At 43.5% G+C, this 27,686-nt stretch overlaps 1 protein-coding gene across 5 annotated transcripts in view; it reads left to right on the forward strand.

Annotated features, from left to right (window-relative positions):
• The window catches only part of ULK4 (unc-51 like kinase 4), a 428,077-nt gene that overhangs the window by 53,701 nt on the left and 346,690 nt on the right, over positions 1-27,686 (forward strand). For all 5 annotated transcript variants that reach the window (XR_012901902.2, XM_006131810.5, XM_025189026.3 and 2 more), the window contains exon 18: positions 26,842-26,949. Coding sequence is in view for 4 of the 5 variants with exons in the window: in XM_006131810.5 (XP_006131872.3) it covers positions 26,842-26,949 (108 nt within the window). In the remaining variant the exon portion in view is untranslated. The remainder of the gene's footprint in view (positions 1-26,841; positions 26,950-27,686) is intronic.

The following is a 27,686-nucleotide window of genomic DNA, read 5'->3' on the forward strand; positions in this document are numbered from 1 at the left end:
GTGACCTGCAAAGAACAGTTTGTTTTTATTGTACAAACATCCACCAGAGGTCACTCAAACACAAAAGAAATACAAGAAAAAATAGCCTCTCATTCTATTTAAGTCTTAAATAGAAAGAGACTAGGCAGAGTTTTACTATGCAACTGCATGTTGCACTTATGTCTCTAGTGTGTTGATATATGCTAATATTTTAGTGCTATCAAATATTTGTATACAGAACAAATGGATGTTTTTCATGGAAATCACTGCACTTTTCCCAGTTACTTTTAGCTCACTTTATTGATTAGAACAAAGTGAGTAAATTGATTTGTTTATTTTCATTTCAAATGCATTTCAGAAATTGAGTAGATTGACAATGCAGACTCTTTTTTTTTCTATTTGCATTTTTTCATACTTGTAAGGTTGCAATAAGTGGTAAGCAGCTTTTAATTTTGTCTCCTTGTTAATTGGTCTTCTCCTACAGAGGCCTTTTGTGAATCCAAGGCATCCTTTCCTCTGTGTAATTTTTTCTTTAGTTATCTTTCCAGATTTTTCTAATTGAAGTTTTCCTTGTGCGTGTCAGTTTTAAACTAGCTCTTAAATATCTAGAGGCTGCAGCTGCAATAAAGCAATTTGCATATTCTTACCTGCAGATTCAAGTCCTGTAGAGAATTGGGGTGTCTTAAATCCATGGATTTCTTCTCCACATTGCAGGTTATTTGCATAGAATCATAGAACTGGAAGAGACCTCAGAAGGTCATCAAGTCCAGCCCCCTGCTCTAGGCAGGACCAATTCCAACTAAATCAACCCGGCCAGGGTTTTGTCAAGCCAAGACTTAAACACCTCTAGGGATGGAGACTCCACTACTTCCCTAGGTAACCCATTCCAGTGCTTCACCACCCTCCTAGTGAAATAGTTTTTCCTAATATCCAGTATCTTCTTTTGCAGTATCTTTTTTGCTTATTCAGCCAATGGACTTTTCTCCCAGAAGCAATGAGAGGGAGAGAAGTAGGTCTTCTGTCTCTTTCGGGAGGAGGACAGAACAACATAGTTTCATGTTATCATAGTAAAATGGAATGATAGAGCAGTATTGTAACCTTATCTGAAAGAAGGGGAAAACTCTCTCCTCTTTTTGTTAACTCTTATTCTGAATGGGCAATTGCATCTTTATGGGTTGAAAAAAACTCAAACTTCAATTTACTGTAATAGATTCCTGTCTGGACTCATTGTTTATAGCCTCTCACCTCGGTCTACTTAAAATGCTGTTGGTAAGACCATCTTTTGTGTTTATGGCCCTGACTATATTACCCATATTTTAAGTCCCTCCATTAGCTGCACCTTTTCTGTATCAAATACAAACTTCTTTCCCCAGATTTCAGATTGCTTCATCAGCTAGTCTTCCTCCCGCTTAACTGTGTACTTGTCTACTTTTCTCATGGACAGCTTGATGCTTTCTCCCATGCAACCCCTTATGTGTAGAGGGGGGGAAAAAGCCACCACATTATCTTCCTTCAAGTCTTGCTTCAAAACTTATTTCTTCTATGATACATACAGAAAACTGCCATCTAACAATGGCTAGGGAGACGACAAGTTGTGATTATGATTACTGGTTGGCTAAGCATGAGGCACATGGCAACTCTGTGCAGAACTTTTTATTTTTGTTAGTATCTTCTACCCCTAGGTATTTGTGTCCTTGTTGTGTCTTGTCTTAGATTGTCAGCTCTTTGGTACAGGGGTTATACTTTATTGTTATTAATACAGTGCCTAGTATAGTGAGTTCATGGTCAGGTGGAAGATATTTAGGTGTAACTGCAATATGAATGTTAAAGCATGTGTGTATACATATGTAAAAATGTAATCCTTTGAAGAATGGTTATTTTCAAATCTGGAAACGAAAGTGGCTATTTTCCCAGCACAATCAGAATAGCTGCTTAATATTTTTGTTGCCATCGGAGTTTGTACTAATAGAGGTGATTTCACTTTACTAAGCAAGTGTCGCAGAAAAATGAATTTCCTAATTGTAAAATGAGTTTCTGCAATTCAGCTCCATACTTCAGTTTCCTTATTAACTGGCCTCGGAAAAATGGCTGGCAGTCAAATCAACCAAAAAAACAAAATTCTCTTAGCTAGAATGATTTGTCTCTAATAGTGACTCATGGATTGGTCTAGAAAAAGTCTTTCCGAGAAGTAAATACAGGCAGTCCCCAACTTACGTGGATCCGACTTACGTCAGATCCGCACTTACGAACGGGGCTTTCTCGCCCCAGAGCTCGCAGGCAGCGGTCAGCCACCTCGGCCTCCGGGGCGAGAAAAGCTGCTCCCGGTGCCCCTGGTCTGCTGGGGACCGTCTCCAGCAGACCAGGGGCACCGCGAGCAAAGCCGCAGTCCTGGCGGGTTTGCTCGCGGTGCCCCTGGTCTGCTGGAGACGGTCCCCAGCAGACCAGGGGCACCGTGAGCAAAGCCGCGGCAGCGGCGGGTTCCCGCGCTTCTGAGGCTTTGCCAGAGCAAACCCTCAGAAGTGGGGGAACCCGCCGCTGCCGCGGCTTTGCTCCCGGTGCCCCTGATCTGCTGGAGACGGTCCCCAGCAGACCAGGGGCACCGGGAGCAAAGCTGCAGCGGCGGGTCCCGTGCCAGAGCAAAGCCTCAGAGGCGAGGCACCCCGCCGCTGCGGTTTTGCTCCCCATGTCCCTGGTCTGCTGGGGGGGGGGGGCGCAGCTAGTGTGCCCCCCCCCCCCAGCAGACCAGGCTTTTGTTGTGGACCCTGGGGCAGAGCAGCTGGGGCGCTGCCGGTTGGTCCCGCAGCGCCGCTCTGGGCACTACTGGACCAACCCGGCAGCACCCCAGCTGCTCTGCCCCAGGCGTCCTGATTCAGCCGCTGCTGGTCAGTTTCAGCAGCGGCTGAATCAGGACGCCTGGGGCAGAGCAGCTGGGGTGCTTCTGGGTTGGTCCAGTAGCGCCGAGGAGCGGCGCTACTGGAGCAACCCAGCAGCACCCCAGCTGCTCTGCCCCAGGCGTCCCCAAGTCAGCCATTGCTGAAACTGACCAGCGCTGACTACAGGAAGCCCAAGGCACAGTTGCTCTGCCCCGGGCTTCCTGGAATCAGCGGCTGATCAGTTTCAGCAGCAGCTGACTTGGGGTTCTTAAGTTGAATCTGTATGTAAGTCAGAACTGGCGGTCAGTTTCAGCAGCGGCTGAATCTGGACGCCAGTTCCGACTTACATACAGATTCAACTTAAGAACAAACCTACAGTCCCTATCTTGTACGTAACCCTGGGACTGCCTGTAAATTGGAAGTCTGTATGCTCTTGTTTCTGCACTTATTGTTGTCAGCCCAAACAAATGGGGCTCTAAAAAGTTCTAGGTTAGAACCTAAAAAGTACTGTGGAGACCTTGAAAATTATGTAGCTACTATGCTCAGTAACTTATGTTACTGAATGGAGCATTAGGTACATTTTTATAATTTTTTTAGATGAAATGCATGATCAAAGTTGCATTCGCTTTTATAAAAGCAGCACTTAGGGTATGTTTACACAAGCTCATTAATTCGAGCTAGGTAGGTAGTGAGTTTGGGCTAGTGAAATTTCAAAATGACGACCGGACGGGAACATGCACATTAAGCTCGGGATATTTAAATCCCGGGCTTCATTTGCAACTCCAGTCTCCTCATTTGCCTACCGAGCTCGAATTAATGAGCTTGTGTAGACATACCCTTACTCACTTAAAACTATTGCTAGGGAGCACATGACTTTCATTGTATTTCTATTAATTGGCAGAAAGGGTACATCTTCCCCATTAAAATAGCATGGCTGGTGATGTTGGATATGGTCCCTTACAATAGTTCCAAATAAGCTGGTATCTTTTTATGAGCATGATGATTTAGTGCAGGGGTGGCTAACCCATTAGAGACGAAGAGCCAAAATAGCGGGGGATAGAGTACAAAGAATCGCATAACATACTGGGGGAAAATAGGTGCCAATACACCGTCCCAGGGCATACAATCACAAAAAATGCACTGGGAAGGGGTAAGAGGTGCAAGCTCTGGGAGGGAATTTGGGTGCAGGAGAAAGTAGAGAAGAGGATGCTGGCTCAGGAAGGGGGCTCCAGGCTGGAGAGTTTTGGGGTCAGGGAGGGTTGGGGTGCTGAGCAAACTGCAGGCTTGTGGCTGTGAGGGTGCAGGAGTTTGGGCTGGAGTGCATGAGGGGCTCAGGGCAGGGAGACTGGGAGTATGATGGGCTCAGGATACAGATTTGCAGTGTGTGGATGGTGCAGGAGTGTTGTGGCAGAAGACTGGGTATGTGGAGGTGCAGGAGTTTGAGGATGTGAGAGGCTCAGGACGGGGTTCCAGTGTATGAAAGGCTTAGGTTTGGAGTCTGGGGTGGGTGCAAGAGTGTTATGATGCTTCGGCCAGAGGGGGGCTTGGCCCCAATTGGCTAGGCTTCATTTTTAAATAAAATATTATGTCAAACACACAATGTTTCAGCGTTCTTTATTTATGAGAGGGCGGGGAACCTGTTTTGAGTCGGGGTTCACTGACCCACAGAAAAGTCAGTTGGGGCGACACAAGTGAGATGCAAAAAGATAATTCCTCCAAAACCCCCCAAGCCTCACTAATGTGGCCCCAACTGTGCTGGTGGGGGCAGGTGGCAGGGTGCTGAAGCAGGAGACTGGGGCAGGGTGCTGGGGCAGGTGGCAGCTTTCTGGGCTATGGGACAAATTGGAACTTATGTTTTTCCTGTCTTTTATAACTAAAAAACAAGGGAACATTCAGTGAAATTAAAAAAGGCATATTATTGATCCAGTGAGAAATTATACTGTGAAACTCACTGCTACATCATGTCACTGAAGCCAGAAATTAAACAAAATTCAAGGAGGGTTTGGGATTTATCTGGATAACTAACACGTACAGTACAAGGGCCACCCTCCTCAGTGCCCCAGGCACAGGGCCCAGGGCAAACTCCCCCTCTCCTCCTGCTGCAGGCTCCTCCCCTCCACCTGCTCTGCTCTCTTATCCCCTCTTCTGAGCAATGCGGCTTGAGGAATTACAGGGGTCTGGGTGGCAGGAGCTGGAGCGGCCTGGCAGCTTTTTTCACTGTGCTGTGCTGTCTTCCTGGCCTGCTGTGCCCCTCTTCTCTGTGGGTGGCAGAAACCAGAGCACTGTGGGACAGGGTGCTCTGCTTTTGACTGCTGATAAGCCACATGCAGTGGGTCTGAAGAGGGTGGCCTGACGGCCTGGAGTAGGCTGCCGGACTGCTTAGGCTCCTGCTGCCTGCCTGGTGAGTGAGGAGTCAGGGAGGCTACCTCTGCTGCCGTTGTGCCAGGTCCCCATCATCCCTCCAAAAGCACAGGCCCTGACAGGTCTGTCCAGAGCAGTGATACTTAAACATCAGTGATTCAGGAGCCAAATATGTGATCAGTATTACCCAAAAGAGCCACAGTAGTATGAATTCATTGTTTAATTTACTATAGAACTACATATTCATATTTAAACAGTGTGACAGGACAATTTTGTGTGTGTGTGTGTGTGTGTGTGTGTGTGTGTAATTATTCTTACAGTAAAATGACTGACCAAATACTATTTTTTCGAGTAAAGTTGTTTAATGACATAGTAAAAGCATCCATGTGGCTAATAATCTATATTGGTTAATAATTAAATCACAGTGTTTTAATATCATGTGTTGCAAAGACACACATTAAAAAACCACTTGTGACTCGCAAACCTCATTCTGTGTGTCACTGATCCAGCATTATAGTAGTTAATGCTAACAAAGCATTTCTGAAGGGTTATGAAACCTCGTATTTCAGATGTTAAGCCAATCTCAAACTACTGAAGATTAGGAGGGGACCTTTATAGGAGAGCTGATTATCCCACATTTGGCTATTGTAGAGTTTCTTGAACCCTTCTCTGAAGCACTCAATAATGGCTATTCTCAGAGATGTAAGAAGTGGGTTAGACAGATCACAAGTCCGATTCAGTATGACCATTCCTATGTTCTTTAAGTTTTGTTCTGAGGATTTGCTTGTTTTGTTAATACTTTATTATATGAACTCATACTTCCTGCCAGTTCCCTTTGATTAGTTACCTATTTTAATTTCTTGGGATAAAAATGTAATCAAAATAAAATCTAATACATTGTAGGTTGTACTTCCCTTAACCAGGACTCCCTGGTCCGGCAATATCCGTGGTCTGGCACAGACCAAGGATGTTCCTGGACCATAGAGCCCAGGAACGGAAGTCTGGGGGGGAGGCAGGAGCACTGTACGGGACACCAGAGACTCAGCTGGGAGCCCAGTGTCGTGGGGAATGGGTGGTCACCCAGCATAGCAGGGAGTTGTGGCCCTGGTGGACCTCCCAGGCTCCGGCAACTGGAAGGCTCCAGCCCAGCTGCAGCCATGGAGCTCCTGCTGCAGCCAGGGAGCTCCGACCCCAGTGGCAGTCAGGGAGCTCTGGCCCCGACCTCAGCTGCGAAGCACTGGCCCCGGCTCCAGTGGCAACCAGGAAGCTCCTGCTCCAGCCGTGGAGCTCTGGCCCTGGCTGCAGAGCCAAGCAGCTACTGAGCTATGCTCTGGCTGCTGATCTCCGGCCCTGGCAGCAACAGGGTCATCAGCATCTAGAGAGCCTTAGCAGGCTGGGGAGCAGCGCGGGTTGTTGGAGCCCTAGCCCAGTGGTAGCATGGGCCATGAGGGGAGGGACCTTCCGTGGTCTGGCAAATCCCCTCGTTTAGGACCAGTCAGGTCCTGTGGATGCCAGACCAGCGAGGACCAAACTGTATCACTGTTGCCTGCTTCTTGGCATGCTCCAGCCTCTAATCCTAAACTTTTTTTACAAAAAATATCTGGCACATTGCTAGGCACGTTTACATTTACTTTTAATATGATATACTTGTTTTTTTCTGTTGTGTGTCAGTGTTTGTACAGGAAATGTAGGATTAAAACATTGTGTGAGTTAGAGAAATAAAAGAATGTTACCTTCTCTTCTTAAATAAGTGATGATAAAGTGCTATTCAGATGAAAAATCGAAGTATTTGAATTGCTTATGCATGGAAATAGCACCTCACATCAAGAACACTTTAAAAAAGATCCTGACTAATTGCTTTTAATGACAAAAATGTATTTGATGTCTTACCTGATGCCTTGTAGAACAATTCTTAGCCTATATTTTTCTGTAATCATAGATTTTTTGTTGATTCTAACTAGCTCATATCGCTGCCAATCTTCGCGATGCTATTTTTAGTGCAGAAATTGTAAGGTTTCTATTTAAAGCAGAAGGTGATTTTTGAAGTCCCTTTGAAACCTTCATATTAATTTGTTAGAGGAAAAATGTTTGAAAAACCTTGAAAATAGAAGTCATAATTGGAAGATATACCAAATGCAACTAATCAGAACTGCTCCCCGACATAAAAGCATCTCTTGCATTTTGTTACTTCAGGACTACTGAACATCATGGGTGAAATCCTGGCTCTAATTCTATAGTTGTTTTACCAAATAAAAGCAAGCAGGATCTTATGAGGGGGATAAGGCAAAAAGCCACATTTATTGTAAAGATAATAATAAAAAAATAAAGAAAAGATAGAAGCAAACAACGTTGTTTAAATACTTATTCCTAACACTACTTAACGCTTATACACTTATATATATATATATAACCATTCATTACATCCATTCATTCAAGTTACCAGCCTGGAAGTTGCTTGTGACAGAATACTGGCCAGGTACTCTGTACACAAGTGATGGTAGTGGGGAGCAAAGTCCTGATCAGATGCGCATCTGAAGCTCCTGGTAGGCTGGTAGCAGAACCTTGGACTCTGATTCCATAGTTTTTTAGTCCAGTTCTTATAGGAATTTCTTCCTATGCCAGTCTATGGAAATTGCTGCATCATGCTGATGTCTCCAGGGTGGCTGCCAGATGCTCGTCAGTGATCTCATCGGGTGGACCTCCAGTACTTGGTTGTCTCCACTTGACACCTTTTGGTTGCACTGGCACCTGACGCCTTCTTCAGCCCTTTGTTGCTGTATTCTCAGGCTGGCACCTCTCAGAACCATTCATTCATCGTCCAAGCACTCTCTCATACATTCATACAGTATTTTGTATAATAATAAAAGTTGTAGTTACAAAAGTTTCTGGGTGGTATTGCTTAAAACATTCTCTGAGTGCTGAGTAAAGTTACAATGTTTTAAAGAGAACACGAGTCAATTATATAACAATGCCCTTAGTCAATTACAGGGCTTGGCTCCCATAGCAGAGTTAGTGGCTTGACAATGCATTGTTACAATGTATCTCTGCAATGTCAATTTCAAGCAGCCCCTTGCACAAGCTTGAGCATGTCCTGGGGCACGGGGGAGGGGGGGGCTGTTTCTGGCTACATAGGATTATATTCTTAACAGTTCTAAGTTACATGACCTAATACATTATATTCTAAAGGGGCAATAATAATAAATCTAAACATTTAACAATCTTAACAAATAATAAGAATAAGAATTAATAATAAATCTAAACACTTTAAGTTGTGGGGAACAAATTATGGGGAGTCACTTCCATTTGGAGGAATCATTTTCAATACATTAATATGTTATCCCTACATAGTTTTGTCATGAATTTCATTAGGGCCAGGGATTGTCTTTAATTGTGTGTCTTTCACATGTCGGGAAAATACAGCTACTCGTATGAAATCCATCTCTGTACGTGGATTTAGAGGCGTGACATGAGTAATTCTACATATACATTTACAAATTTAATTTTAGTAATTGCTGCAAATAGTGAGGTTGTAGGGCCATTTGGAGAAAGTTGGCAGAAAGATTTGTGTGCGTGTATGTGTTTGAGTTAGTAGATGTCTCTTTAAATGACTACAGTACATTTTCATTTTCTGTAAATAAATAACTTAAATTTTCTTGTCAGTTATCATATGTATAGAAACATAATTAGGTACCTCGTACAAAATCAAATTCTATTAAGATCATTAGTCTCTGGTTTAAAGTATCTTCAGCTATTAAATACCGAGTAGCTTTATCTTCTTATGCATCATTAAAATGCATCATATATAATGCTGGGTGTATCACATCAAGCTGATGACCTCTTAATAAAACTAAAGAGTAGATGTGTGTAATGGGTCCACCCGCTGTGGCCAAATGACACTGTGCAGAGTCTTTGCCTGGTTGTCCAGTCACCCTCAAAGTCCCGGAAATAGGGCCTGACTAGCCCTGTCTGCGGTGATAGTAAGTCTCTGCTTGTGGCTGGCCTTTGGCCTTTGGTCTGGGTCTTACCCAGACCTAGGCTCAGCTCCCAGTGAGTATGTCTACACTACCACCCTAGTTCGAACTAGGGTGGTTAATGTAGTCAATCGAAGTTGCAAATGAAGCCCGGGATTTAAATATCCCGGGCTTCATTTGCATCTTGCCGGGCGCTGCCATTTTTAAATCCCCGGTAGTTCGGACTCCGTGCCGTGTGTAGGCGCGGGCACGGAGTAGGTAGTTCGAATTAGGCTAATTCTAACTACCTACTCTGTGCCTCGTGTAGGTGTGGGCACGGAGTCCGAACTACCGGGGATTTAAAAATGGCGGCGCCTGGCAAGATGCAAATGAAGCCCGGGATATTTAAATCCCGGGCTTCATTTGCAACTTCGATTGACTACATGAACCACTCTAGTTCGAACTAGGGTGGTAGTGTAGACATACCCACTGGGAGCTAGCCATAGTACTGATCTCCCAGTCAGGGTATAGACCTGGCTGGGATGAGCTCCTGAAGGGAACTACCAAGCTCAGCCCTGCAGCTTCTTTTATACCTCTCTGCTGGGTCCTGATTGGCTGCTGCAGAGACAGCCATTCTATAATGTCTGGAGGACCTCTTCTCCACTCCTCCTGCTGGGATTGAGTGTGGCAAGGCTGCTAGCCTCCTCTAGGGGGCAGTGGGGCCTAGTCCACCCCATCAAAATACATTGTTTAAGAACACAAATTACTGCAGTGACACACTAAAATAATTCTGTATCCTTTTAAACCCAATTCAAACAAGCCTAGTTTTAGTACAAAATAAACTTCTGATTGTTATATTGTCAACATCTACATTTTAAATAAAGCTGTAGAAGTGTAATGTGCTCTTTGAATAACATTACTTTGTAGCAAGTTAGGCTTTTACATTTAAAGGGGAGTGTTTCCCATTCTTTATTGTGATTTGCATTTTTATGGCCAGCTACAGTAGTTTTTACAAATGTGAAACTTGTATAGAAACCCAAGGGAGTTTTACATTCCTGAATATAACTCTGATCAGTGTTTAATGGCAGCTCCATATTCTGGAAAATAGATTCCAGAATATGGAGATGTCACCTATTAGTTCCTATTAGTTATTTGTTTGTATTGTGATAATACACAGAGTTTCATCTTTGTTTGCGGCCTAGTTATATTAGGCATTCTGCAAATACAGGTTGCATCTCCCTTAACCAGGACTCCCTGGTCCAGCAACATCTGTGGTCTGGCATTGGCCACGGATGTTCCTGGACCACAGAGTCCAGGAAGAGGGAGGTCTTGTTGCAGTGCAGGAACACCATAAGGGGCACTAGCAACTCAGTTGGGAGTGCATTTTGTGGGTGGGTGGGTGTGAGAGGATACATAGCATGGTGGGGAGCTCTAGCCTGGCTGTGGCCATGGGCTGCCAGACCCAGGCAAGGAGTTCCAACCCCAGTGGCAGCCAGGGAGCTCTGGCCTCATCCCCAGCTGCAGAGCTTTGTCCGCATTCTGGCTTCAGCAGCTGGGGAACTCCAGTCCCAGCAGCAGCCAGGGAGCTCTGGCCCCAGCCACAGAGTCAGGCGGCTGCGAAGCTCTGCCCTGGTTGTGGAGCCGGGCGGCTGCAGAGCTCTGCCCCGGCTGTGTCGCTCCGGCTCCAGAAGCAGTAGGTCTGGGAAGAGCTCCAGGGGGCTGGGCAGCAGCGGGGGCAGGTGTAGCCCTAGACTGGTGGCAGCATGGCCACAAGGAAAGGGACTTTCCCTGGGCTGGCAAATCCCCTCATTTGGGACCAATCAAGTCCCGAGGGTTCCAGTCCAACCTGTACATAGTAAGAGACAATCACTGCTCCAAACATATAATTATTATTATTATTTTTTTTTAAAAAAAAGGTAGGATGAAGGATGATAGTGGTAATGTGCATATTTTTTGTTAGGTCAATTGCATTAAATTTTTCCCCTAATTCAGATGACTTACAGCTAGTAGGGAAAGGGGATACAAGCCGGTTACGTACATTATTTATATTAACTTTGTAACCCTTTAGCCTCTCAATCTATCCATTGTCAGCTGGCCACTTTCACATAGATGTCACAGGATAGATTATTTCAGAGGAGAGCGTGGCATCATGAATTGGCTTTTATAGAGGATTACATGTATAAGGGACAGTGAGAATGAAGAATGGTGGTTGTGTTGATTTGGGGGCAGTTCAATTCACCTTTGAGTCCAAATATCAGAGACTGTAAGCCTCTTCCATTCAGCTGACCCTTATGAAGTCCATTTAAAAGCTACATGAAGTCAACTATAGATCTGTCATCATTATTACCTGGATACTGTGCTGCAGTGTGACTAGTATTCTAACTGTGGTATCAGGACTTTTGTGGAACAGGTTTTAGTTTGCTCCATCTACATCTTTGAATAATGAATTAAGTATCTATTTTTGTTCCATGGGGATGTATGCATAGAATAACTTGTACCTACAATAATTTGTGTTTTTATGTTAATCCACATTGAGACTACTTCAGAAGTTTTCTTGAAACTGATAGACTTTTGTTAAAAAAACAAAACAACTTAAACTGAATACATGCTAACAATTTGATTTCTTTTGTTAGGTTTAAAACAATCGCAAATACAAAGAACAAAAGAGCTAAATAAAAGCTCATGCAGAAAATTCTAGACCCAAGACAATTATTCTCACAATATAATGACTATCCTGCAGCATTAAAAACTCATGTGTAAATAACAAGCTCAGCCAACCAGCAGCATTAAACAACCATAAACACTAACAAATGAACTCAGACAGATAGTAAATAAAAGCAGCAAAAAAGCTTCTTTCTATTGCACCATTGCAGTTAGGAAAATACTCTCCACTTTTCCCCTTAAGCCCTACCAGATAAATAGCTTTTGCAGCAGACCCTCAGATTTACTAAGTGGAGAATATTTCAGAGCCAAATGAAGAGAGTATTTCCAATATCTTGGACCCTTCACAGAGTGTACAGCTCCCTCTCTACCATAGTAGAGTGATTCAGCTTGAGCAGCTCCTGCTAATCTCAGTGGTGGCAATATGAAGCAAGGCAATTTCTTTTACATCTACTTTCCCCATGGCTTCTCAGAATCTCTTAAAGAACCATACATGTTTAAATTTTGCCATCTGGTTTAAATTCCCATCCTCCTCCTATGAGGCCAATTTCATGTGACCTCCCATACTTTTGTCCTTAGCTGCCAGTTCTCAGTTCACCAAAGGGGTTGCTGTTCTATTCTCACTGTTCTATTACTCGCTTCGTTCATTCCCAGAGATGGTGTATAGAGCAATACTCTTACACTGTGTCAACTGGTGGGCCATGATTCCAAAACTGGTGGTCGTCTTCGAGTGGCCCCTGTCGGTGCTCCACTGTAGGTGTCGGGCTCATCCTGGCACTGCACGTTGGAGATTTTCAGTAGCTGTAGTCAGCTGGACCGCGCCATTCACGCCCTTTGATCGTCGCACACAGTCTGGCTCCTGCCAGTTCCTCTCAACCGTCCTCTGGCACAGGCAGAGCTCTGTCCTTCTCATCTGGTCAGATTTTTCCTGTTAATAGTTAGTTAAGAAATAGTTACGGTTAGTTTTAATATGTTTACAGTTCTTCAGTTCTTTCATACTTAAAAACAAACCACAAACACGCCGGCACCGAGTCCATCAGTGGCGTCGGTAGCCCAAGTCGACAATATTACGGCACCGCGACTATCAGCACCATCATCGCCCTCGCCACTGCCGGCACCAACGCCTTCAGCATTGACAATGATGCCGTGCACTTTGGTGCCGATCATGGTGTAGTCACGCACATCGGCACCCGTGGCTCCAGAAAGGCTGGAAACAGGCTTGATTCCAAGGAGTGGCACCACACCTGCATCAAGGAAAGCTGTGAACAAGTCAGGTAACTGGTGCAATTCTATTTCTCCATCCCTGACTTTTTCTCTGGCACCCTCTCCATCGCCGCCGAGTCGTCACTCCTCTACACGGAGTGCTGCAGTGCTGGGGCCAAGCCTTTGGCTAGTCCCAACCAAAGGGAGCCTCTAGACCCAGTGTGTCATGTGGGCCCTGCCCCAGGAGAATTTCCCCACTTTTGGTGAGAGGCAGAACCCAACACCTAATTGCAGAGTCTGACATCCTTTTTTCCCCTCCAGATGGCAGCAAAAAACCACTCAGGTCATAGCAGAGCAGTAGCATCTACTATGTGGACTAAATAGTTGAAATAGAATAAAAAAATTGAAGGGAGAAAAGTACAAAAAATGCAGAAAGTGCTAGTGCTAGTCCTATATTTCCCCCTCTTATTGAGGAAGCTGTGCTTTCAGACTTTTAATTTCAGCAAGATTTGGGAAAGGAATAACATTTTCCCCCTTTTGAGACATTTGTGGCCATTGTATGAAAAGATATTGACCACAATATAGATTCAACCTAATACGGCTCCTGAGGATAAGCATCTCCTCCCTGGCATCCAGCAAATACCTATTTTGACTCTTGTTCTGGACAGCAATCTAGTGGTGACCACTCCTTCTCTCTCCCCTCTGTTTGGGGACAAACTGCCTTGCATTTGCAAAGTTTGGACAGTACTAAGCACCAACAGATGGGGTTATGCCATACAGTTTCTCTCCTTCCCATCACATCTTCCTTCAGAAACCCTTTCATGAGGCACTGCTCTTCAAGCAGGGTGTGGGACAGGGGTTCTCCTCCTTATATTTCCTCCACAGCCTCCATTTAGGGTACGTCTAGACTACATGCCTATGTTGCCAGAAGCATGTAGATTAGGCTATCAGGCATAGGAAAATGAAGCGGTGATTTAAATAATCGCCGCTTCATTTAAATTTACATGGCTGCCGCGCTGAGCTGACAATCAGCTGATCTGCTATTTGTCGGCTCAGCGCGGTAGTCTGGACGCGCGGGTGTCGACATCAAAGGCATTTTTCGACCACCCACGTATGCCTCCTGGGATGAGGCATACGTGGGTGGTCGACAAATGCCTTTGATGTCGACACCCGCGTGTCCAGACTACCGCGCTGAGCCAACAAACAGCAGATCAGCTGTTTGTCAGCTCAGCGCGGCAGCCATGTAAATTTAAATGAAGCGGCGATTATTTAAATCACCGCTTCATTTTCCTATGCCTGGTAGCCTAATCTACATGCCTCTGGTCGCCAGTCTAGACGTACCCTCAGAGTCAGTTCTTTTGTGGGACCCTTAACAAATACATAAGATATGTGAGACTTTATATGGTCACACTAGGAACTGTCCTCTCCACCTTAAATCACAACAACTGGTTTGGTGCCCTGGATCTTCAGAATGCTTTTCTTCACATAGCAAGCACTGGGAGTCCCAGGAGGTTCCTTGGGTTTATTGTGGTTAGCCAGTATTGCCAGTACACCATTCTGCCTTTTGACCTGTCTTTTTCTTTCTGAGATTTTTACCAAGTGCATGATAGTGGTAATGCTGTACCCCAGAGTGGAATTCATACTTTCCTGTATCTGGATCATTGGTTATTGATGGGCAAGTCAGGAGAGGAAGTCCGCTATCATGTTCACTTCATATTATCCCTGTTCAATCGTTCAAGTCTCATACTAAACAGCAGGAAGTCATTATTGGTTCTAGTTGGAAAAGATGAGTTCATTGGGGCATTGCTAGACTCTGACTTCAAGAGAGTTTGTACTGACTGAATGATTACAGCCAGTTTGCCATCTATGCCTGATGCTGCAGACATAAGCCTCAGCCACATTTGAAAATACCTGAGACTCCTAGGCCCTGTGGTTGCAAGCATACAGCTAGTCTAGTGCACCAGGCTGTTCCTGTGTATTCCCCAAAAATGGCTGAACTTGGTCTTTGTTCAGGGTATGATGAACTAGACCAGTCTGGTCCAACTTCTGCTAATCCTGTACTTCTTAAAGTAGTAAACAATTCAGGAAAACATGTCAGGGTATTTGTTTCACTTAGTCCCCACAGAGCAGGACTTTAGTCACGGATGCCTCCTTAATATGTTACAGACCAGTTTGGGATTGGTGAAAGTTCAAGGCTTGTGGTCAGAACAGGAAGCTATATAATTAGAAGAGGAAGAGGAATTATGTTTGGAGATGGTCTGGAAAATTTTGTTTGGAAGCTGTCCACCAAAGCAGCCTATTCAGCAGTATTGAAATAATTCTCAATATTGTTGCTAACCCAGGGAGCTCAGCCAAAACTAGTATTTATCCAGGACATCTTGGAGTACTTGTTACACCTTCAGTTTTCTGGTCTTGCACTTACTTTGTTGGTAACCATCTGGTGGTGATCTTGGCATTTCATCTCTCCATCCAGGGAAAATTGGTTTTCAAAGTCCATAGCAGTGACATTCTTGAAAGGAGTCCCTTGTCTCCACTGCCATTTAAAGAGTAATTTCTTTTCTGGGACTATAATAGTGCATTAGCATCTCTCTTGTAGGACCTCCCTTTGAGCTTTTGGCAACTCTTCTTCCTTCTATGCCAAAAAACTGGCTTCCTTGTGGCAATAACATATGCAAGAAGAGTGGGTGAGTTGCAGCTATAATTTACTAGCATTCTTCGCTAAGCCACATTCAATCCTAGAAGAGCAAAGTGGTCACATGTTAGATGTCAGGCACATAATGTTTAGCTTTTCATCTGGATAGAACCAAACCATTCTGCTTTTTTTTTATTTGTGTCATATGCAGACTGAGGGTTAAACAGGTCTCTTTGCATATGATCTCCTGGTGAATAATTTCCTATATCTCTATACGAAGTAGCTCAGGCTATGCTGCCTCAGAGAGTGTGAGCTAAGTGCACGAGACCCCATGTGACAGCAGCATTTCTAAGCTACATTCTTATATGGGACATTTGCCAGTTGTGACTACTTTTACAAACCACTATGCCATTATTGCTTCATCCTGATCAAATACAAAGTTTATCAGTCCTGCTTTTAAGGATCTCCTGTGAGTACTGCTTGTGAGTCACTTAAGTAGAATACACAACAGCATCTACACGAAGAAGAAAACATGGTTCCCTACCTGTAATTGATGTTCTTCAAGATGCAATGCTTATGTATAGCCATCTTCTGTCCCTTCTGCATCAGAATTTGTACTTCTGATGTTCTCTGTGAAGGAACTAAAGGAGTCTGGGTCAGTGTTGCCTCTAATTTTTTCCACCTCTGAGCAGAATGAATTTTTGGGTGTGCATGATGTGGAGGTGATGTGTAGCACATAACCTTTATATTGGTGCACATAAAGAAATACATGTGCAAGGAAAAGGCAGTACATGGAGCCCCATGGTGCTACCCCCTCCTTCCTGCCTAGGAGCTGGACCTGCTGTGCTGGCTTCTTCCCTACTTCCTGCAGCAGCTTAGAGCAGCTCTGTGCTGGGGACAGTGAGATGGGGCCTTTCTTCCCTGCCTGTGACAATGCGGTGCTGGGACTGGAGGGGAAGGACATCCACCTTGCCATCTGCAGCAGCTTCAGAGCTTGGGGAGAGGCTTCTCTTCCCACTACAGCCCCAGGCCCCTGTGTGGGGCTTACAGTTTAATGGGAACTTAGGTCAGGGTGCTGCCAGGGGAGGGACTAGGGTCACAAGGTGTAAGCACTACCCCCTCTTGATGCTGGTAACACAGCTCTCTGGCTTTAGTATGCTGGGTGCACACACACTAAGTAGAGTACACACATGCATCACATTTTGAAGAATGGCAGTTACAGATAGGGGATCTCCTTTCAAGCCTCCTGCAACTTCTCCCTTCTGTGTCTTTATTCCCTTTTCAAGAATATTTCACCTGAAGACCTCTTCTTTTCAAGGAGGGGAATTTTGAGCAACCTTTGTGATGGGATGAGCAATTGTATGTAAAGTTGAGTAGACTTTTAAAAAAAATTGTTCTCCTTTCTTTTAATGTGAATTGCTTCAGATACTAGTTTATGTAGTAGAGCTGGTCTAACTATGTTACTGACAAAATACATGACAAATATTGGTCTTTTTTCTGTGAATTGTGATCAAAACAATCCTGTAGTCCACAATACTCAATTTATTATTTATTATTAATTTGTATTGCTGTAATTCCTAGCAGTTCGTGTAAGCATATTTCAGCCTGTGGTTTCTTCAGACTTCTTACTGCTTAGTAATTGGTTTTTATTATATGTAGTGTGTGACTGATCAGTTGAGCCAGCAGTTCTAAAACTTAGCTACCCGAAGACACCTATCTTTTTTTTTTTGGGGGGGGGGGACCCTTTGCCCCATCTTTTGTCTGAAGTCCTGCTCATGCCATCTTTCCAGCCTCCATTGCTTGCTGTCCCTGACCTTTCTCACTTTCACCATGCTGGAGCAGGGAGTTCGGGGCTCTGGCAGTGCTTAATTTGCTGGCTTTGCCTCTGCAGCTCCCATTGGTCATGGTTCCTTGCCAATGAGAGTTGCAGAGCCAGCACTTGGGCAGGAATAGTGCGCAGTGCTTCTCTGGCTGCCCCTTGGCCTAGGGGCCACGAGGACCTGGGAGCTGCTTCTGGGAGCTATGTGGAACCATGGAAGTTAAGTCTGCCTTGACCATGAGCCCCAGGAGGTATGGGATGGAGAGGAGGGGTGAGGAGTTCATCTGCAGGTCCCGTAAACCTCTTGGAGCCCATTTTGAGAAATGCTGAACTAAACCATTTAGCACTGTTTCTGCTAGGATGGCGTTAGTATTTTTAAGTAAAAGAATCAAGGCTAGTGACACCCAAAGGTCATTTAAGTCAATAGCAAGACTTAAGTTGATTTTAGTGCATTTGGTATTGGCTTCATGAGTTTTCAGACAGATAATTTGTGTTGAAATAATTTTAAAGGATACAATGGTGTCATCCAGATACACAAGTCACACAGAAGTCTAATGAACTTGCTGTATTTTTGTGAAGATATTTTCACATCTTAATAATGTTAAATCAATGATAGCAGCAACACCTTTCCCCACTTAGGCAAATTCCCACTTATGCAAATTGGTATTTTAGGATATTCTAAGGAACATGATTTTCTTTCTTTGTAACAATCAGATATATGCCTTTTTTCATTTTTACTTTAAAAAAAGTTATAAATAGAATTACAGGGACAGTTATTTTTCTGTTTAGTGCTAATACTATGTATAACCTACTTCTGCAGCCAAGGGAGAGTACTCTGTTCAAAGGAAAGTGAAGCTGTTTTTATTATTACCAGCACATATAACATGATGTGTGTCTACTTACAAGACATGAGCTTTTCAGCAATTTCTATTATGCTGGAGGCATAGGCAGCTTTATTTCTGTAAGAGGCTGCAGCATTGCAAATGTGTCTTAATTCCTATTAATAGGTACCGACACCTCATACCAATGGATTAATGCTGTAAATCTCTGCCACCTACTTCATGAGGTATAAAACCGCTCTTGTTTGTGAGAAACTAGAATATTGGCTTCCGAACTGGGACTTTTCAGTTTAGAAAAGAGGAGACTGAGGGGGGATGTGATAGAGGTATATAAAATCATGAGTGGTGTGGAGAGGGCCGATAAAGAAAAGTTATTTATTAGTTCCCTAAATAGAAGAACTAGAGGACACCAAATGAAATTAATGGGTAGCAGGTTTAGAACTAATAAAAGAAAGTTCTTCTTCACATAGCGTGTAGTCAACCTGTGGAACTCCTTGCCAGAGGAGGCTAGGACTATAATAGAGTTTAAAGAGAAGATAGGTAATTTCATGGAGGTTAGGTCCATAAAAGGCTATTAGCCAGGGGATAAAATAGTGTCCTTGGCCTCTGTTTGTCAGAGGCTGGAGAGAGATGGCAGGAGACAAATCGCTTGATCATTGTCTTCGGTCCACCCTCTTTGAGGCACCTGGTGCTGGCCACTGTTGGTAGACAGGATACTGGGCTAGATTGACCTTTGGTCTGACCCAGTGTGGCCGTTCTTATGTAAACTAGAATATTGGCTTCTGAACTGCAGAGAAACTTCTAGATGCCAGAAATGGGTGAAAATTTTCAAGGAATGACATTGAATCCACATATTATTTTGTCATAGGCATAGCTAATGATGGTCTATCCAGATATTAAATTATATATATTACCTTTTTTATTGTAACTACATCTAAAATGCCCATCCAACTTGTTAGCTAGTATAAAATACCAAATTGATGTGTTGCATTTAAAATGCCTTTTCAAGATACTGTGGGACTTATTATTCATTCGTAATTGCTCAAAAGGGAAAATATAGTTTGGCAGAAAGAAAAACAATAGCCCAAGTGAGAAGAAATGACATAATGTTGATGATTAATATAAATGAACTTTGTTAGTTTTTTCCAAGTAATAAAATGAGTACACTTGCTTATCTTATTGCTCTTTAACCTAGAGTAAAAAGTCTGTGGACCAAAGTTTCTGTCCTTAATATTTAGTCCTAATGCAGACTTAATTTACACTTTAATTCTATCCTATTCTTCCTGACCACAATAAAAGTAATATTTGTGTTTGTGGGAGAAGGATGAGATTAGTTGGGACCCATTTTTTTTTTGTCAGAACACATTTCTAGAGCAGGTTTCCTGATTCCTAGGCTTTGTCGGATATTTCTCCCATAGTTCCAGTTACAGATGATCTGAGAAGGGCCTCTCCATGGATTTGGAGAGGAATCAAGATATTCCACTGACACAATGGGCCACATCATTTTTAGTTGTGTATGTTTATGGCTACAGAGAACTTGGTTCCTTCAGAGTGTGTTCAGCAAAGGGAGGGACATCATAGGGACAAGTTATGAAGTGTTCAGTATTTTAAAAGTCAGAATTTTAAAACATATTCCACTAGTAGTATTTCAGAGACCAGATTTTCCCCCTACACTTACATTAGGAAATCTGTGTCAATGATTAAGTAGTGATTTTTTTAATGCTGTCTAATACTGTTCTTTCCTTAGTATCTTTAGATGAGGGGTGTGTGTGTGTGTGTGTTTGGGTTAATATTAGTGGTTTAAAAACCACAATCAGGATATGGGCCTCTTTGTGTTAGATACTGTATACATACATAGAATAATACTGTCCCTGTTATGAAAGACTAATAATTTAATTTTAAGGAAAGTACAACACATGAGTGTGACACACAGCTTGAAGGAAGTGGGATGGATAACAGTATGTAATAGGAACCTATTTTTACTCAGACTCTGTCTACTTATCCCACATAGAACACATCTAATGAAGATGACAATATTAGATAGTCATTATTAAATTCAAAACCACTGAACCAAAACTAGTGTTTTTATCTCATTTTTTCTGTTGTATGTTAGAAACTTTAAAATCCATTTTTGTTGCTTAAAACCTAAGCTAAAGGACAATAGTGCTACCCAGAAGGAAGTGCAAATGAGATGGTCTGGCACCTTGCTTCTGCATGCTAAGAGGTTATGACCACAAAAACATGAATTTGAAGGATTAGAAGCAAGAAACCTAACAGACAAGAGTATTTGTTACATGCATAAAATTGGTTAGCGAGTTATCAGCTTGTGATAAATGTTTTGTAAACCTTTATAATAAAATTAACAAATCCAGAAAAATAAGAACTTTGTCTAGGATCATTCCAAACCATTGTATTATAGTTTACCAAAATTTTTAGAGGATAATGTTTCCCATTTAATCTGAAGTGATTTATAGGAGAAGTATAAAGCTTTGAGCTAGAATTTGAGAGATCCATTGTAGTGATACTCTGAAATTCTGAGTAAAAATCTTGCAATATTAATGAAATTTGTTTCAAAGAATGAGAATTTTTGATGATTGATTTTTTTTTTAAAGTAATTGGAGGCTTTCAAAGAAAATAAGACACTTGTTTTGATCTAAAGCAAAATGCAGGACAATGTAGCACTTTAAAGACTAACAAGATGGTTTATTAGGTGATGAGCTTTCGTGGGCCAGACCCACTTCCTCAGATCAAATAGTGGAAGAAAGTAGTCACAACCATATATACCAAAGGATACAATTAAAAAAAATGAACAAATATGAAAAGGACAAATCACATTGCAGAACAGGAGGGGGATGCGGGGGGGGGGGGGGAGGAAGGAAGGTAAGTGTCTGTGAATTGATGATATTAGAGGTAGGGAGAGTGGGATGTTTGTGAGTTAATGGTATTAGAGGTGATAATTGGGGAAACTATCTTGGTAATGGGTGAGATAGTTCAAGTGTTTGCTGTCTCCGAGACACTACTGACTTCCTAAGGAAAGTACAAAACATCGATAACCTCCCCAATAATACCATCCTTGCCACCATGGATGTAGAAGCTCTATATACCAACATCCCACATGAAGACGGATTACAAGCAATTAGAAACACTATCCCAGAGGACACTACTGCCAACCTGATAGCAGACCTATGTAACTTTGTTCTCACCCACAATTATTTCCAGTTTGAGAACAACTTATACTTCCAGATCAGCGGCACAGCCATGGGTACACGCATGGCCCCACAGTATGCTAACATCTTTATGGCTGACCTAGAACAACGTTTCCTCAACTCCCGTCCCCTTTCACCCCTCCTCTACCTACGGTACATCGATGACATCTTTATGATCTGGACGCATGGCCAAGAAACACTGGAGATATTCCACAGAGATTTCAACAACCTACACCCCACCATCAACCTCAGCCTGGACCATTCTACACGAGAGATCCACTTCCTGGACACCACAGTACAAATCAACAATGGAAAATTAGACACCACTCTCTACAGAAAACCCACTGACTCATACAGTTACCTACATGCTTCCAGCTCCCATCCAGAACACACCACACGATCCATCGTCTATAGCCAAGCCCTTCGATACAACCGCATCTGCTCTAATCCAACTGACAGAGACCAGAAGCTTCAGGATCTCTGCCAAGCATTTATAAACTTCAACTACCCACCCAGAGAAATAAAAAAGCAAATTGAAAGAGCCAGACGAATACCTAGAAACCATCTACTTCAAGACAGACCCAAGAAAACCAACAATAGAACACCACTTGTCATCACCTACAACCCCCAACTTAAACCTGTCCAACACATTATCAATAAACTACAGCCTATACTGGAACAGGATACCATACTTAAAGAGGCTCTGGGAGACAGACCCATAGTCTCCTATAGACAACCACCTAACCTCAAGATGATTCTTACCAACCACCACAGGACATACCACACTAATACCAACCCTGGTACCTTCCCTTGCAACAAACCCCGTTACCAGCTTTGTCCACATATTCAATCTGCTGATACCATTATTGGACCTAACCAAGTGAGTTGTAAGATCAAGAACACATATTCCTGCGCATCCAGAAATATAATCTATGCTATCGTGCCGAAAGTGTCCGTCTGCTATGTACATTGGACAAACGTCTCAGACACTTCGCCAAAGGATTAATGCCCACAAAACAGATATCAGACAAGATCACAAAGAAAAAACAGTTTCTTGCCATTTTAACCAGAAAGGACACTCTCTCAATGGCTTAACCACCTGCATTCTGCTACAAAGACCTTTTACATCTGCACTTGAAAGGGAATCCTCTGAACTGTCATTCATTTTAAAATTCGACACTTTCCAAAAAGGACTCAACAAACACTTGAACTATCTCACCCATTACCAAGATAGTTTCCCCAATTATCACCTCTAATACCATTAACTCACAAACATCCCACTCTCCCTACCTCTAATATCATCAATTCACAGACACTTACCAGTTAAGAAATGTATCTGCTCTCTCAGTTCCAGGGTGATTCTACTCTGCCACAAGTTTAACATGCAAGCAGTAAAGAAGAAACTCCAATGGGTTAGGGTATTCTTCACCTATATAGAAGTATATAATTAGACGAGAAACAAACAATGAAAAGAATATTTCCAGTACATTATTAGTTTAGTTTTGATTTGATCAGATATGGACTGTCTTCATTGGATAGATGTTTACTTTTCCATCAGGTAATGAAAACCAAGTAGTCAACACTTTGCAATTAATTGTGGAACAGCTTGTCTCAGGAGATACAATCTTTTATTTTAAATAAATAAAAACATTTTACAAGAATAGTGTGCAACCTGTTCTTCGAGTGATTGCTCATGTCCAGTCAACGTAGGTGTGTGTGCTCTCCACATGCATCGGTGCTGGAAGATTTTCCCGTAGCAGTGCCTATAGGGGATCTGGTTCAGGTGCCCCTGGAGTAGCATGAATATGCTGTTCTGTATAGGGTGCCTCTGGTCCCATCTACCCTCAGTTCCTTCTTGCCACCAATGACATGACTTGGAACCTGCTTGTCTTAGCGTTAGCTGTTGTGCACTTCCCTGGTTAAACTTTGTTTTCCCTGTAAATAGTTTCTATTGTTAGTCAGTTGATTCTTCTAAGTAGTTAGTGTAGGTCCCGAAGGGACTTAGATTTGTATTGGGGCATGCCCTCTTGCCCAGGCTCAAAGTCGTGTCACAGTTGTAATTGGCCTATGCAAATGAGTGATCCTCACTGTGACTGTGGTGCTTAGCAAAGGCTCATAGAGTGAAAAGTGCCACATTTCCAGTCCTTCAAGCCTTGCTCATTTTAAGACTCTCCTAATAGAACCCACCTTAGCTCCAGTGCATCAGTGTTCAGATTTGGCACTGAGTACCAGTGCTTTGGTGTGTACTGCCCAAATGCTGCTCCACACAAGCCTAAGTAAGGCAAAGGCAAGTCCCTGAGGCAGGCCCAGAACTACAACTCCAGTGGACTCTCGTGAGGTTGTCCTGCAGACACCTCAGGCCCTGTTGGAGCATGGATTCCCTCCTCATTTCCCCAGCACGCTTGCGGAGCAGTGTAGAATAACTCTGGATACTGGAGTCCTTGCAGGCAGCCCAGGACCTACTGTCCATGGTGGTGGTGCTGCGAGTTGTGTAGCTGTAGGACCACATCATAAGAGAAAGCTGGCTATGGTACCACCCTGATTTCTGCAGAGGTGCCATTGTCTCTCCAGTGGAACATCAAAGCCTCACCTCTTCATGGTGAGAGCTGCACAACCCACAGCCTGTGGCACAGACCTCTTGAGCTGTGTTTCCTCTAGAATGGATGGTGTGCTTGGGACCACTATTTTCCATGGCTCAAGTGCTGTTGGACCCGTGGAAGTTTCCTATGCCATCCCAAGTTCTGCGTTCAATAGTAGTTATGTCAATGGCACCATCAGCCACCTCAGCCTATGCTAAATGCCTTCTGGCACTGAGGCTTCAAAGGCTCTCATCCTGCAGGTGGAGCAGATGGTGGAGATGCAGACTTCATCCTCCTCTGGTCCCAAGGAGGTTCCCCTGGTGCAGGCCTTCTCCTCCTTGCCAAATGAGGCCATCATGGGGGCCCCCACTGGAGGTATCACTGGGTGATGCTCAGGCCCAGCAGGATTTCTTTAAGAGGGTAACTACTAACTTGAACTTCCAGGCAGAAGAACTCGAGGAGACTGAGGATACCCGCTTCAGGGTGTTTGGAGAAACAGCTCCAGCCAGGGTGGCCTTATCTCTCCATGATGGGATGGCCAAGATTGCTATGGCCTTCTGGCAAATGCCCTGCTCTGTTCCCCCAATATCTAAAAGAACAGAGTGCAAAAACATCATTCCAGTTAAGGGGCATGAGTACCTCTACTCTCACCCAGCCCCCAAATCCCTGCTGGTGCAGGCAGTCTACCACCAGGAAAGGCCCAGGGCAACCTCAGGAAAATAAAGACTCAAAGAGGCTTTACTTATTCTGAACAAGGCTTTATTCATTCTCCAGCATACTGCACCGAGTGGCAAATGACCAGGCTCTCATAGCCCACTATATGATAAACATGTGGCAGGCTATTACCAAGTTAGTCTCTTCTCTTTCAGAAAACTTGAAGAAAGAATTTCAGGCGTTGGCAGAAGAGGGAAGCAGTGGCTGCTTGAGTAGCACTCCAAGCTTCCTCAGATGTAGTAGATGCAGCAGGTCATTCCATGACTTCTGCCATATCCATGCGGAGGCTGCTTCTCTCTGCCCTCTCGCTAGAGGTGCAGCAATCTCTGTAGGATTTCCCCTTCGATGGGGCAGCCCTGTTTGTGTAGCTGATGGACGCTAAGTTTCATGGGCTGAAGGACTCCCTCATCACCTTGGCTTGTACATCCCAGGGCTGACGTGTAAGAAATGTAGGCCTCAGACCCCATTGGCTTGGCTTTCCCAACCTCACTAAGACTTGGGGAAGAGCAAGTATAAAGGGTTTAGGAAGAGAGTCCAAGACACACTTTTATATGCAACCTGGCTCCTCCAAGCACCCCTTTTGAGTATATAATCAAGAATGAAGTACCTCTCAGACTGCTAAATCCTTCTCCTGTGACCTTCTTTCACCGCTTGCACCCTTTCCTCCTGGTCTTCTCCCCGAAACCTCATGTGACCACCAAGGAGAGGTGACAGCATGCCCTGGATAGTCTCAGGGCCCTTGTATTCTACATTGTCAAAACAAAGCTGCTCCACAAATCGCCCCAACAGATCTCTAATTAGATAACCTCCAGCATTCAGATATGCTATCCTGCTCAGCTACTCCTGCTCGTCAGACCAATGTTACTGTCCTGAATGTTTGTAAGGCTGAAATGTGGCCTTTGGTGTACACCTTTGTCATACGCTGTGCCCTGCTGCAGCAAGCCTGAGAGGATGTGGCCTTCAGAATAACTTAGTTGCAGTCAGCATGCTAGTGAACTCCTCCCACCTCTGTACACACTGCTTGCAGTCATATGAAGGGGTAAAGACAATTTCCTGTTTCTATAACTGGTGTTCTTTGACATGTGTTGCTCATGTCAATTCAACTTTCTGCCCTCATTCCCTGCTGTCAGAGTTGTCCGGCAAGAAGGAACTGAGGAGGGAGGTGCCGGAAGTGCCCTAGATAGCATGGTATATACTAAGGGAAAATCTTCCAGCACCGGAGCACGTTGTGAGCACATACACCTATGATGAATGGACATGATCAACACGTCTCAAAGAACACCAGTTAGGGAAACAGGTGACTATCCCTAGCAAAAGGCATAAAGTAAACATAAGAACTTTTCTCCTTAGACTGACAACAAAACATATTTTCATATATGAGTGAAATAGTGCTTTGTATTTATCATGCCACTGGTGGTGATAATGCAGTTGTTTTGATAGTCTTATTTTCAAATTGCTGTGGAATCTTGTACTTATTTATTGCACATTTTAAAATACCGGGGAGGTAATCATGCAATAAGAAGCTCTATTATTTATATGAAATACTTAATTTTTTCCCTGCCTGTGTATATCAAGATTTGTAATTGGTAACATTTCATTGATCTTCTAAAAAGAGTAATATATTCTGTAATCATAGATTTTTAGAGTAGTCCTAAAAAAGCTGATATTTTCAAGTGTTAACATATCATGGTATCTGTTAAATCATACTTAACGCTTATACAAAGTATGTAAAAATAACACAGCGTCTTAGGTACAGAGCATGGAGTAAATTTTCGGAACCAGTTTACCTTAGGGGTCACTATTGTCTGTAGTATAGGCAATACTTTTCAATTGTTTCAAACTGTAGCTTAAAAATTTCTTACTGTTCTTCCATAACAACCTAATTGTGCATGGGAGTTCTGGCTGAGTGAGGACTACAGAATTAGAATTGGATCTCAGCTCTCAGGCACATCTCAACTGGTTTTCAGTGTAAGTTTTGTCTCAGACAAGGTTGCCACTTAACGCCTATCCCATTTTATATTTTAGGCTATCATGCTCCTAACTGAACTGATCAGGGAAAACTTCAGGAACAGCAAATTGAAACAATGTCTTTTACCCGCCCTTGGTGAGGTGCTTTACCTTATAGCCAGTCAGGTAAGTTTATCATCTTAATGTGTCAAATCGTTTTCACCGATATGTTGTCAGCCAGGCAGGGTCATCCCTGTGGGTTCCTGACCAGTCTTCTACTCTATCAGTGATGATAAGCTTTCGGCTGCATGCATTGCTCCCCTGTCTAATGTGTTAACCATGCACAATTAGTCAACACAATAGACTCAGAGAGAACCCTCAGAGACCATAAATCAGATAAGAATGGAAAGCACCCGAGTAGGTTGATTTGCCAAGTGAGGTACAATAATAGTTGTAAGAGAACAGACTTGCCACTGCATCACTATACATGTGTGTCGTGACAATGGACTAACACCCAACTAAATGCTCTGGATTCTAGTGTCCCTCCACAGTCAGCTGATGGTCACTCTTTCGGGTGCACTTTTATACACAGGTACAAACAAGTTCCACATCACTCCTGACATATCAAGTTATCACCCTCCATTAGCTTGTTACCACATCTTACCTCACGGGGGTGGGGGGCAGGGTGGCATTCCATTACTATCCATTATGCTGTTAATTTAGACCCAGTCTTGAACCTGGCTTGATATGTTTGTTGTTTGTGTGTGGCGTGTGGAGGGGAGGGAAGGGTGTTGGTACCAAGATGTTAACAAGGTGTTCTGTTACGACCTCCCTGAAATGTGCTTTCATCCTGTACCTAGTTCCTCTTAGGTATGAGTGTTTCTGTAATATCAGCCCTCTTCTTCCAGTTTCTATGAGCAGGG

This window comes from Pelodiscus sinensis, chromosome 2, assembly GCF_052426305.1.
Source record: "Pelodiscus sinensis isolate ZL-2025 chromosome 2, ASM5242630v1, whole genome shotgun sequence".
Classification (NCBI taxonomy): domain Eukaryota; kingdom Metazoa; phylum Chordata; order Testudines; family Trionychidae; genus Pelodiscus; species Pelodiscus sinensis.